At 48.6% G+C, this 12,524-nt stretch overlaps 1 protein-coding gene across 3 annotated transcripts in view; it reads left to right on the forward strand.

Annotated features, from left to right (window-relative positions):
• Positions 1-719: 719 nt before the first annotated feature.
• Positions 720-12,524, forward strand: part of VANGL1 (VANGL planar cell polarity protein 1) — a 38,255-nt gene continuing 26,450 nt past the window's right edge. For 2 of the 3 annotated variants that reach the window (XM_044914593.1, XM_021690110.1), the window contains exons 1-3: positions 720-790; positions 7,851-7,983; positions 11,640-12,247. In XM_044914593.1, coding sequence (XP_044770528.1) covers positions 720-790; positions 7,851-7,983; positions 11,640-12,247 — 812 coding nt within the window. The remainder of the gene's footprint in view (positions 791-7,850; positions 7,984-11,639; positions 12,248-12,524) is intronic. The other variant, XM_044914594.1, reaches the window with a different exon arrangement.

A 12,524-nucleotide genomic window follows, 5' to 3' on the forward strand; every position in this document is an offset into this window, starting at 1 on the left:
CTAGTCCACCGCTTTGGGGGCATTTAGGTTATTTCACGCTTTCTCCTGCTGTAAACAATGCGGTAATAGTTTTTCTTAAAAAAAAAAAAAACAACTAGTTCCCTAAGAGAAATTCTCAGGACTTTGGATTCCTGGTTTAAAGAGATAGAGAACATTTTTTTTTTTTTTTAATTGTCTTTCGGAAACTATGAGCAAAATCCCTTACAAACTGCTTGCCTGGGTATTGTTCTTGTAACGGGCAAACTGGCGGTGGGGGCTGGGCACTGTGTGGGCTGTTGGGTGGGAAGCCACTTCCTCCAGCCTGGACCCATGCAGCGGGGCTGTGTCCGGGAAATGGCCAGGGGCCAGGTCTCTCCCACGTCTGGTAGGCCTGGCTGCCGTTGTAGGGGTTTAGCCTGCCCAGCACCTCCCTGTCGCCCTCCCGGACACCTGGGGAAGCATTTAGCATTCAGATGCTCCTTCCCTGCTCACTTGTTCTGTAACAGAGACCCCAGAGGGGAGGTGGCTACTGTCATTTATCTTCTAGAATCTTTGGGTTGCCTTTGAAAGTTGATGATCTTTTTTTTTTTTCTCCCTGCATTTCCTAGAATTTGTTCCTGTCGAAGAGTGGCTCCTGGATCTCCAGACCCTTTGTGGCTTTAGGAGTCTAGTGGGTGGAAATTCTCTACCTCTGAAGAGAAACAGTGCTGCTACTTCTCAAGAGCAAGCTCCCCAGTGCTATGGATACCGAATCCACATATTCTGGATATTCTTACTATTCGAGTCATTCGAAAAAATCTCACAGACAAGGGTATGTAAGCTCTTGATTGTTCCACATTTCCTTTTGGGGGAAACTCGCAGGTCGGTCCAGCTTTCTCGACTCACTTTTCAAGTAGTAAAGCCGGGTTGCGGGGCTGTCGATGCTGGAGGATGGGTCCACAGGCGCACGAGAAGCTTGGCTTTAAGAGCATTTAACAAGCGCTGGGAGTAACTATACCACCAATTTACATTTTATAGCTGCCATCGCAGTCGATTACTTTAATTTCTCACAATTGATTTTAAATTAAAGTTTCTCCCTGCAGTGGAAATATTTGTCATTTCTAAATACTTCTCATGGATGACAGTTCTCCCAAAGCTTTACCAAGAATGTAAATGAAAGTTTAAAAAGAAGTGTTGATTTGTTGCTTTTTGCCTAAAGTTGCTGACTCATTACCCATTAGGCGTTTGCCCTGAGGTTTATACACTAGGTGGTGGGGTTGGCCCAGGGCCATATTTCTCTCTGAGGAGTTTTCCCAGTGAACAAGCCTGGGTAATGAAAACCCGCCATCCGGGGCGATGGGGGCCAGAGTCCCCTCCTCTCTGCAACACGCACAGGTCTGTACTGGTAATTCATAGAGCCTGCTGTGCTACAGACCTGTGGAATGTTTGGTGAGTAAAGGAACGAGGGAATGGATGGATGGAGAGGTTAAGGAGCCAGTTGGTGAAGTTGTAGTGCTGCCTCTTACTTAGCCGCCTTCTCTGTGAAATGGGTAGAGCCGTCTCCCAGGGCTGTGGAGAGGATTCAGTAAGATTGTGCATATAAAGCATTTAACACGGCCCACAGGTAAGAGGTCACTAACCAGTGACTGTATTAATGCTGTTAACGGCCGTGGCATTTCAGCACCACATTCAAAGGTCCCAACTGGCCACAGCCCAAAGGCCCAGCTGCGGTCACAGCCCCGCGAGGGCTGGGAACGGTGGTTGTAAGTGGCGTTTCCCTGACCAAGCAGTTCCTCACACGGGTAGCTGAATGCAGAGCGGGACTTTGTTTTGTAATGCAGCAATAAGATGTGTCGATCTAATTGACTTATTTTTGTGAGCCCGTCTGGGTGTACACAGGCAGCAAGAGGTCTGGAAGGGTATTCTCCGAGCTGCCCCCAGTGGTCACCCACAGGAAAGGGGCCAGACATGAGATGCTGACTGATGGGAATTTTTGTTTTTGCTGTATCTTTCTGTACCCGTTCAGCCTTCCACAAGGGTGTGTCTTGTAATTAAAAATCTGAACAGAATAAAAGAATGTAAAACAACCATTTACACAGATTGTTTAATGACCTGAGAAATCATGTTTATGAGGCCATGATATAAAAAGCACGAGTCAAAACTTTGTGCCTTATAATAGCTCTATATTTTTATGAGAAGATGAATGGTAACATTATTGGCCATGCCTGTCCTGTCTGTGAGTATAGGATTATTAAGATTATGGGTGGGTTTTTTGTTTTTTGTTTTTGAAACCTCCATTATTTTCTAAATTTTCATGTATTGGTCTTAAAATCATAAAAATGTGGGGAAAGGATGTGAACGAACTCTTCTTGGAGCCTGGGTCAGCCTTTCTGGCAGCATGCTGAATAGAAGCCTGCTGAGGGAGGCCTCAGGTGACACGGCAGAGCCCAGGTCTCCGGAAAGTCAGAACCCCTCTGGTGATCAAAGATTCATCACAAATTTCAACCAGCGGGTGAACATAATCAGATTCATTCTAAAACACCAGAAATAGCCATTTGGAATCATCCAGTTGGAGAAAGCCATTCCCTTGTCAGCGTGCCAGGCTTCTCTTTTCCACACGGCAGTGACAGAAGTAGGAATTTGGGGTGCTGCTAGTGCTTGGGGATAAATCAGGGATGACGCATTACAGGATTCTGAGGAGGAACCATCTCTGGTCTCCTCTGCCTCGCATGGGTCCTGACTATTCTACGTCAGGGCCCCGGGCTGTGCTCCATTCTTTTCTCAGGCCTCTTGGGGCCCCCAGAAATTGATCCAGCAGTGTTCTTATGGTGACTTTAAGAGACAATAATTCCCAATTAAAACGGCGTGCGGAACTCTTAGTGCCTTCTTGGACCCATGTGGAAGGTACCTGGCAAATGATAGGACAAGCTGAGCCTTTTAATAAAGTAATCAAGGAGTGTTACTGAATGCCTACTCAGAAAAGCTCTGGGTGGAAGGGATGGCCATCAGAGATTCCGTGGGTTCTTGAGGAAAAAACAACACCCACATGCGGTGAATTCTCTGAGGGCCTTTTAAGGCGAGTTAGCGAAGCAAAGCTTACAGTCTGTGGATGGTGCGTGCCGGGGAGTACTGTGTCAGGGCAGAAAGAATATTAAGCGGTAAGAATACACCTCACCGGTGTCTAAGCAGGCCCTAGCCCAGCCAAGGGTATGGTAACCCCCAGGGGGTCCCCATGAAGGCTGTTCTGCTCAGGGGTTTGTCAGGAATTTGAATGGAAAAGTAGGAAAGCGGAGGGACCTTGCTTTTTGGTAATTGTAGCAGGCCTCTCACCCAGAGAGGAATAATGAAGTGCACCAAATTTGATATGCCCAGTGACACCGTCATCAGCTTTGGGGGGCTGGCTGGGATCCAAACAGATGACAACTGACTTTTTTCCAACAAAGAGGTCAGCGGTCTGGTTTTGTGATGTCTGCTCTCTTCAGAGGGTGTCCAGTTAGTCAACTTGCTGGGAAAACGGTGCGGACTTCAGCTGACCTCACCTTACCTTTTGAGCCTGGAGTAGCAATTCTTTGTGTCACATACAGCAGTGGCCTGAGATGCTAAGGAACACTTGGCAGGCACCTGCGAGGACCCTCAGTCCCTGGCCTCCATCCTCACGGCAGTCCTAGAGCTGTGGGGAGGTGGTATCCCCATTCAGCAGGTGATAAAATGGGAGGTGCAGAGAGGCAGTGTGATTGCCTGACCTTATGAGGCTAGCAGGTACCCTTAGCAGGCTTCGGGCCTGACTTGTTGGCCCTTTGGAAGCCCAAGCTTCCCCCCCACCCCACCCCCCGCCCACCCCCTGGGCTGTGCTAGATGGAGAACAGCAGGGGTATCCCGTAGGGGGGATGGGGGGCGGGGGACTCATGTAACTAATGTGCTGAAATGCTCAAAAGAGTGCGGAGAGAATTGGCGCTGGTGTTTCCAGGCGGCCTCAGAGTCGGTTTGCGCTATGCCCGGCCCTCCCACCCGGTCCGTGCGGAGCCAGCGAAAGCAGCCAGACAGCCCCGCCATCAGCAGGGCAAGGACAGGTAGTGGGTGGTGCTAGAGAAGGAAAGGGAGGAGTGACTGGTGGGGCCGGCTTTCCCCAAATAGAAATAGACCAACAGAAACAGAGCTAAATGGTCTTTCCAGCAAATGCAGACTGTAGCGGGAAGGGAACAGGAATTGATGGAGGTTCTGGCTGGAACCAGGGGGTTTTACAGCAGCCCCCAAGGGCTCAGCTCTGGAATCGCCTAAATAGATGCGTTTACACACACACACACACACACACACACACACACACACACACGCACGCACAGACACGTGCCCGGGCCCTCCTGCCTGCTGTTGCTTGCTCTTCCCACCCTCTCGCCTGCACACCCACAAGCACAGATATACTGATCTGTACCCTTATGGGCAGATGTCGCATGGAGACGGACTCCAGGGTAAAGATACAGCGGTTCCTGTGGCTGACATGCCTGCCCGGCAGGGGCACCAGTGATCCCGACCACTCAGGCAGAGCTGGAAACACTCCCCAGTGTGCATGGGTTTGTAACAGGCCTTTTGTGGTTTGATAGCCATACCCCCACCCCCGCCATGTCTCCTGCTTCCACTCTTAGATCCCATGAACAGATTGTCTTCACCACTGGGAAGCCCTCTCCCAGAGTCCACTTGGCACTTGCTTGGAGTCCCAGTGTTGGGAACTGTTGAGATGAATATGTGGGCAGGATCCTCATGCAGTGAAGCAGCCATCCTGTGGTCCGAGCTCTGCACCCTGGACAACACTGAATGGCAGTGTTTTTGTTGGACTTCTCTATTTAGTACTGGCTCAGACGCCTTCCCGGAGCAGTAATTCATGACCAGTGATTTTTGTAAAAGCTGTGTGACAGGTCTTGCTCCTTTGAGAACAGGGACCAGCACAAGGCTGATGCACGCTGATGCTGATGCTGAGTCCTGGTGCACACTGGCCTGAACCTTCTCCCCAGCCTCATCCACTTAATGCTATTTTAATGAAGAAGCTACTCTACACCTCGACATTGTATGGCTGAGCATAATGCTCCCGTTATTGAGCCTCTGCTGTATACAGGCATTTCACAGACAGCCAGACCTCCAAGCACTCAATACCACAACCCTCTCCCCGGGAGCATTTGGGTGGAAGAACCTTGGGGAAAGTTTCCTGGACCACCTGCATCCTGATCACCTGGGGTGCTGGTGAAAATGCAGATTCCTGTTGTCTCCCTTCCAGAATTCCCTAGGAGTGGGGCCAGCTAATCTGCACTTAAATCCCCACCCCAGGTGGTGTCTCTGCACACTCAGGTGTGAGAAGCACTGGTTTCGGGTTTCTGGCTCTGGGGGATGAGAAAACCTTCCCTTCCCCGGGGGTTATCAGATAATAGGCCCCTATCTGGTTTACCAGATGTCACCAAGGGAATGGTTCAGGCTATCATGTCTCCTTTGGATGCCGTTGGGCCCTTTAAGAGCCAGGTGGGGTGGGCCAGGGGTCAGAGTGATGGCTGGCCCTGGCGAGGCAGTTTCCAGCCCTGGGTGTGTCCCCCACCTGCTTTCTGCCTTGGCTGTGTTCGGGCTCCAGCGCTTGGCATTCAGTGAAAGAATTTTGGTTTCCAGTGGAATTTGTGCTGTCACAGGATTTGACCCATGGGACTAGTGAATAGATAGATGGGGTTAGGGGAGCACATGACTTGGCTGGTGACAGAAAGAGTTGATAGCTGGGGAAACAGTTGGGGGTGATGGAGACACAAGATAGAAGAGGAGGCTCCTGGGTCTGGCCGATGGAGGCCCTGGGAATCGGGTTCTAGACTTCGTCCACAAAGATCATCCCGAAGACGGCCCAGGCACCTGGGAAGGCTCTCCCAAATTGTTTATTGTTTCTCACATTGGGACCTTTTGAGTGATTGTCTTTGGCAGCCCAGAGCTTTGGGCTCATTGCATTGTGCTGTCCCAAGTTCACAGTGCATTTGTGACTGCCAACGGTAGCCCCACAGGCAGATTTCAGAGCTCCAGCGGTTCAGCTAGAGGGTGTCAGGACGAGCGTTAGGAATATTCATGCTGCTGGATCTTGCCCAGTTGCTCTTCAGATCAGCGCAGCATTGCGGGTGTGAATCGAGGGAGCAGACCTGGGGTCACATCCTGCTCTGCCACTTACTACGTACGAGTTTGGCAAATCAGTTAACCTCCGGGAGCCTTGGTTTCTTCATCTCTAAAATGGGGACAAGACTCCTGTCCTCATACAGTTACTGTCCGGATCGAATGAAATTAATATCATAGAGCATCTAATAAAGTGCTCTCTAAATTGGAGCAGGGAGTGGAATGATTGGCATTGATAGATACATCTCTAGGTAAACAGATTTTCTGCTGCCCCCCCCCCCCCCAGTTACCTGGTTAAACTGAAACACCCAAGTTGATCCGAACACATGTATTTCTACACTCTAATTTAACAATAGATCAGGATGATAAGTGATGCTCTCGAAATTAGAGATGCTCTCAACTGAAAGTTTCTGGAATCGAGGATGCCTCCCTGCTCTTTGAACAAACTAACCAGTGCTTATCCTGGAGAGGTGCTCATAAGGTTGGAGTTTGCCCACAGGAAGACTGCATGTGATTTTGTTGGCTAAGTAGCAGGTTATTAGGAGACATGCTGTGGAGGGAAGGAGTTGGATATGTGTTAATAGTTCCTTGTATGTCTCCTCCAAGGCCCCCGTACCGAGCTCTGCATACATTATCTATGTGGTATTATCATCATCCCCATTTCACAGAGAGGAAACTGAGATTTTCAGAAGTTGAATAACTTGTGCAAGGTCACACATCTAATAGAGGCAGAACTGAGATCTGACCGTTGTCCCCAAAGTCTGTGTGTGCAGTGCTCTGTCCTGCCGGGGGGGTGGGGGGGACCTTGGGAATGAGAGCAGGTGTTTGAATGGAGGACTGGTGTCAAGGCAGTCTCTAAGACAGGGGACACCGACAGACAGGCTCCTGGACTGACTGTTCACAGCTGGGGGACAGGAGTGCCAGTTTCCGTGGGTGGTTAATGGCTAGGTTGTGACTTCTGAGCTTCGCACAGCGGTTGAGTCCTTTCGTAATTTCAAGAGTGACCCCGTGGCAGGGTGCTCTCGCAGTTACCCTGGAAGACCACCCAGGAAGTTCATCTGGAGTAAAATGAGGCAGCAGCCTGCTTTCCTTAGGAAGCCTGAAAATACAGACACACGCACACACGCACCTCTTGGTGTCATTTGTCCTGGCTTTTATTGTTCCTCTGGGTGCCTTTGAATTTATCCAGAACCTGTGGGAATGACTTTCAGTTTGAATTTGTAGGAATGAGAAGTAAATGCTTCTTTGTACTGGTTTAGAATTTCCTTTCTTCTCAACTTGTCCAAAGGTGTAGGGTGACAATGTGTCCCAGATTTTTTTTGGACAGACCAAAGTGTAAATATTTTGCAGTGTTGTCCCCACAAGAAAGCCCTAGAAAATAAATTTAGGCATATTATAACCAAATCAAGTCAGTAATTTTACAGTAAAATGTGCCTCAGCTACAGAAATTCTAAAATTCATAATTTTAGGCATTGAAAAAATCTATTTTTAACTCCACTGTTGAGGGAGGAGTGACAGTCTTTGTTTTGGGTCTTGGAATGGCAGAAAGAAAATACTAAGTAGGGGGTAAAAATTAGCTTACTCCTTGCAGGGGGTGGCTTCCATGGGTGTTGGCACCGTGTGTGTGTGTCTGTGTGTGTGTGTGTCTGTGTGTGTATATATATATGCGTGTGTAGAATTTTCCTAACTCGAAATGTATAATATATTTCAGTGAGAGGTGATTCACACAGTATGAATGTGCTAGCTGATGATCATTTTTTTTTCAGGGAGAGAAATAGAGAGAGACACAAATCACCCCGGAATAAAGATGGCAGAGGGTCAGAAAAATCTGTCACCATTCAAGCTCCCACTGGAGAGCCCCTGTTGGCAAATGATTCTACTCGGACGGAGGAAGTTCAGGTAAGGATCAAAGGCAGTCTGTAAGCACACTGCGCCTTGATCAAGACTCTTTTCAGTAAATGTTTTCCTAAGTCTTGTTGCAGTAGGTTCTCTTGGGTTTTTATCTTTATTTTTCTAGCATGGTAATGAGTTTCTCTATGTCTCGTGGTTTCTTGTTGGTCTAAGGACAGCCTGTCCTGCCGTTGGCTACCTTGGGGATTCTTCTGAGCTGTGATTGGTGGGCCTGCTTTGAATGGTGTTGAAAAGAAGCCCGCTGGGCTGATGACAGGGCAGAGAAAGGGAAAGTTACAGGCTGTCGTCTCTGGGGACGCGTTCCAAAGTGGAACAGCACGCCAGGGAAGGAAACTGTCTCCAGAAGCCCCAAGTGCTGTGGGGAACAAGAGGTTAAGAGAGTCCAGACTGACCACTACGAGCTGTATGAAGTAAATCGGGGATCTGTACACTTAGATGCCTGACAGGAAAACTGGATGAATGAAATAGGCCCTGGCCCACAGAGAAGGGGCCAGAACATATCGGGCAAGCTTGGGGTTGAGCAGCAACCTGGGTGGCACTTGGTTGTCAGGTCTGTAGCAAACTAGAGAATGCATCTCTTCTGTCAGAGGAACGGCGGCTCCCCAGCTCCGGACTCTTATTACCGCTCAGGAATGCAGGAATTCAGTGCTCCTGGATCTAGTGGTATTTAAGAAAAGCTGGAAATTAGGATTTTATGTGAAATCAGCCAATTTTTAAATATTGGCAATGTATTAATCTTTAAAGGACACTGTGTGGGTTCTTCTTGCGGGGTCCTAACTGTCTGGCAGCCCACCTGATCTAAATAAACATCTGAGTTGTCCTCAGAAACGTGTGCATACCCTCCACAGCTCTTGAGAGATCTGTGTGGCTAGCCATGGCCCCATATAAACCGATGTATGCTCACACCTGCAGGTACACAGACATCTGCATTTCTAAGCAGAGAGATGGACTAAAGTTGGAATTCCTCAGAGCACACAAGGTGCTCTTGGGACCCAAAGCTCAGCTGTGGGATGAAGGTGGAGTTTGTCCAGTGATGAGTACGTGTCGTTAGTCCTTACCCTTGCACTACCTGCCATAGCTCTGGGGGGGCCAGAGGGATGGCTGGATGCTTGGGGCTGCTCCTAAGATTGGACCACCTTGAAGTGCTGCAGGGGGTCAGTCTCTTTCTAGATGCGGATTCAGAGGTGCTGGGGGCCCACTGTGAAGGCATTTCTTTGCAGCTTCTCTACGTCTTGTAGCCCACTGGGAAGCTATATTGGGAAGCTGTTGGTGTTTACAGCAAGTTGATGTGAGGAGAAAAGCATGGAAAAACGGGCATTTGGAGGCTGTGTTTCTCAGTAGCTCTGTGACTGGGGGCAGTCCTGACCTTTGTGAGCCTCAGGCTCTTGGGTATCAGATTAGAAGACCGTAGGTCCTTTCTGTTCTAAGAACCCCAAGCTTAAGAGGACCCTTTGGACATTACATTTTTTAGGCCCGGATGTACATCCATTCTCAAAATGTACAGGGGATTTAGTTAGCAACTCTTTGGTGGGAAAAAGGGTCAATAGCTAAATCATAGCAGTGCAGTGGTCAACAAAATGACCGCGAGATACTAGCAATTAGCACCTGAATAGTAGGCCCAACACAAAACATGGCATCTGGTATTTGCCCTGTACTCTTCCAGAGTGTTGCAAAGTAAAGTATTTTATGAACTTACCTTATATTACAACAAGTACTGTCGATCTTTGAATTTGTGGCTATTTTTTCCCCTATTGGTGATTTTTTTTTTAATTGAAGTAAATTTACCCACAGAGACATGAACAGATCTAAAGTGTACAGTTTGAGAAGTTCAAACGGCTGAATAAACCCATGTAACTCCCACTGTCAAAATATATATATATATATATATTTTTTTTATTACTCTACAGAGTTCTCTTATGTTCTTCCCAGTCAATTCCCGTCCCCATCCCCACCTCTCCAAGATAAAAAGCCTGTTTTGATCTCTATCACTGTAGATTAGTTTTGCCTGTTTTAGAACTTAATATAATTGGGATCATATTCTTTTGTTTCGGACTTTTCTCAGTCAGCATAATGATTTTGAGACTTATCCATGTTTTGGTGAGTTTTTAGCAATTCATCCGTTTTTATTTTTGCTGAGAGTATTCTGTTGTATGAATTTATTACCTGTTCCCCTGATGGATAGATATCTGAGGGGTGCCAATTTGGGCTGTCACCAACAAAGCTGTTAAGAACATTCTGACACAGGTCTTCTTGCAGACATATGTTTACATTTATTTTGGATAAAAACCTGGGAGTGGAATTTGCCGGATCATACAGTTGAGCATATATTTGAATTTATATGACACTGCCAGACCCATTTTCAAGAGCGACTGTACCATTTTATACTTCCCTCAGCCATGTGTGAGAGTCTTCTGTCTGTTGTCCTGCAGAGTCGTTTCTTTCATGGTGTGTGACACTTGTAACTTTCCAAGTTGACGAACTCTTTGTTCCTAGGTCAAGACCTCTGCCACCGCCACCACGCCTTGCTGTAGCCTATACATTCATAAATCATATTTTTCTGATCATTACTAGATTTAAGGTTATTATTCGTGGGTTCCCTGTCTTGCTGATTCAGCTGTCAACTTCAACTAGATTTTTCTAAGTTGTCGTCCTCCATATGAATTTCACCCGGCTTGCCCCTACATCAGACTGTTTTTTCCAAGTTAAATCATATACACAAATCTCTGAGGCAAAACCTCTGTGGACCCCGTGTGGCTTTTCGTTGCCTTCTTGCTCTCGTGTTGCTTCGTAGTGGGGTCAGGTTGCCAGCAAAACAGCAGGATTGTTTAAAAACCTTAAGAACTGGGTCTTGTTCATTAAAGGGACTGATTGGTCCTACTGGAAACTACCTCAGAGGTTAAAAAGAGAGAGAAAGCAAGAAAGTCAAAGACACATTGCAATAGCCTGGGAGTTCTGTGCCCTCGATGTTCAGTGTGTCATGAGAACGTGTGTTTTCGGGGAGGAATTTTTGAGCTGTCCTGGCCAGCGGTACTTGAATTTGCTTAGCTTGCTCAGTGAGAAACATGGTCAAGGAGTGCTTGACACTGATAATTATAAAGACAAACAAACAAACAAAAAACTAGCTATGGGTCAGCTGTGATTTGTACGTATAGCTTTTCAGAGCTGCTGGAGGGTATTGTAATGCCCCACTTCCAGGAGTGGGACTTTGTCAGCCTTTTTAACCCAGCCACGAACTAAGAAGAGAACGCAGAGTCTTTTTCTGCCATAGGTGAGCCCTGTTATGTTAGGTCTCGCAGCGGGATGGCTTACTGCAGGGCCCAGGGCGTCTCAGGAGATTCCAACACGGGGGATGATCGTCAACATTAGAGTAATGAAGCCCCCCAACACACCCACCAAAAGGTTAGACTGTGTTTTCTCTGTTTGAAAAGGTGAATATAACATGTAGCTTGAAAAACTTCAGCAAAGGTCATCAAGGTTGACAGTTCCTGTATTTGAAGGGTGCAGCTTCCACGTTCTAGGCTTGCCCGTGGGTGTGGGTTGGTTCGGGTAGGCAGGGCTCCCGTGTGTCTGAGGGCTGGCTTCGTGGCTTTTACCATTGACCTGCCGCCTGTGGCTCTTCGCGCTCACTGTCCTCTCCCCATCAGGATGACAACTGGGGAGAGACCACGACGGCCATCACAGGCACGTCAGAGCACAGCATTTCGCAGGAGGACATTGCCAGGATCAGCAAGGACATGGAGGACAGCGTGGGGCTGGATTGCAAGCGCTACCTGGGCCTCACTGTGGCCTCGGTCCTCGGACTTCTAGTGTTCCTCACCCCCATTGCCTTCATCCTGTTACCCCCCATCCTGTGGAGGGATGAGCTGGAGCCTTGTGGCACCATTTGCGAGGGACTCTTCATTTCCGTGGCGTTCAAGCTCCTCATTCTGCTCATCGGGACCTGGGCGCTCTTCTTCCGCAAGCAGAGGGCCGACGTGCCACGGGTGTTTGTGTTCCGTGCCCTTTTGTTGGTCCTCATCTTTCTTTTTGTGGTTTCCTATTGGCTGTTTTATGGGGTCCGCATCTTGGACTCGCGGGACCGGAACTACCAGGGCATCGTGCAGTACGCCGTGTCCCTGGTGGACGCCCTCCTCTTCATCCATTACCTGGCCATCGTCCTGCTGGAGCTCAGGCAGCTGCAACCCATGTTCACGCTGCAGGTGGTCCGCTCCACCGACGGCGAGTCCCGGTTCTACAGCCTGGGACACCTGAGGTAAGGGGCACGTCCGAGAGGCAGAAAGGACCGCTGACGGACATCGTGCTGGCGGATAGCACGTGAGGGGTGAGGACAGGTGCCAGGTGCCGGGACCGGGGTCTGACTCCTTTCTTCAGGTTTTGGGAGGAGCTCTGTGTGTGTGTGTGTGTGGAAGGGGGGTGTGTGTCTGTGTTCACTGACTTTCCTGACTGCTGGGTGGGGTGACACCGTTGGTGGCTTCATCCAGGTTGGAGTCTTATTGGGCCAGCTCTCAAGCTTGGCAGCTCCCAAAAGT

Source organism: Neomonachus schauinslandi, chromosome 4, assembly GCF_002201575.2.
Source record: "Neomonachus schauinslandi chromosome 4, ASM220157v2, whole genome shotgun sequence".
Taxonomy (NCBI): domain Eukaryota; kingdom Metazoa; phylum Chordata; class Mammalia; order Carnivora; family Phocidae; genus Neomonachus; species Neomonachus schauinslandi.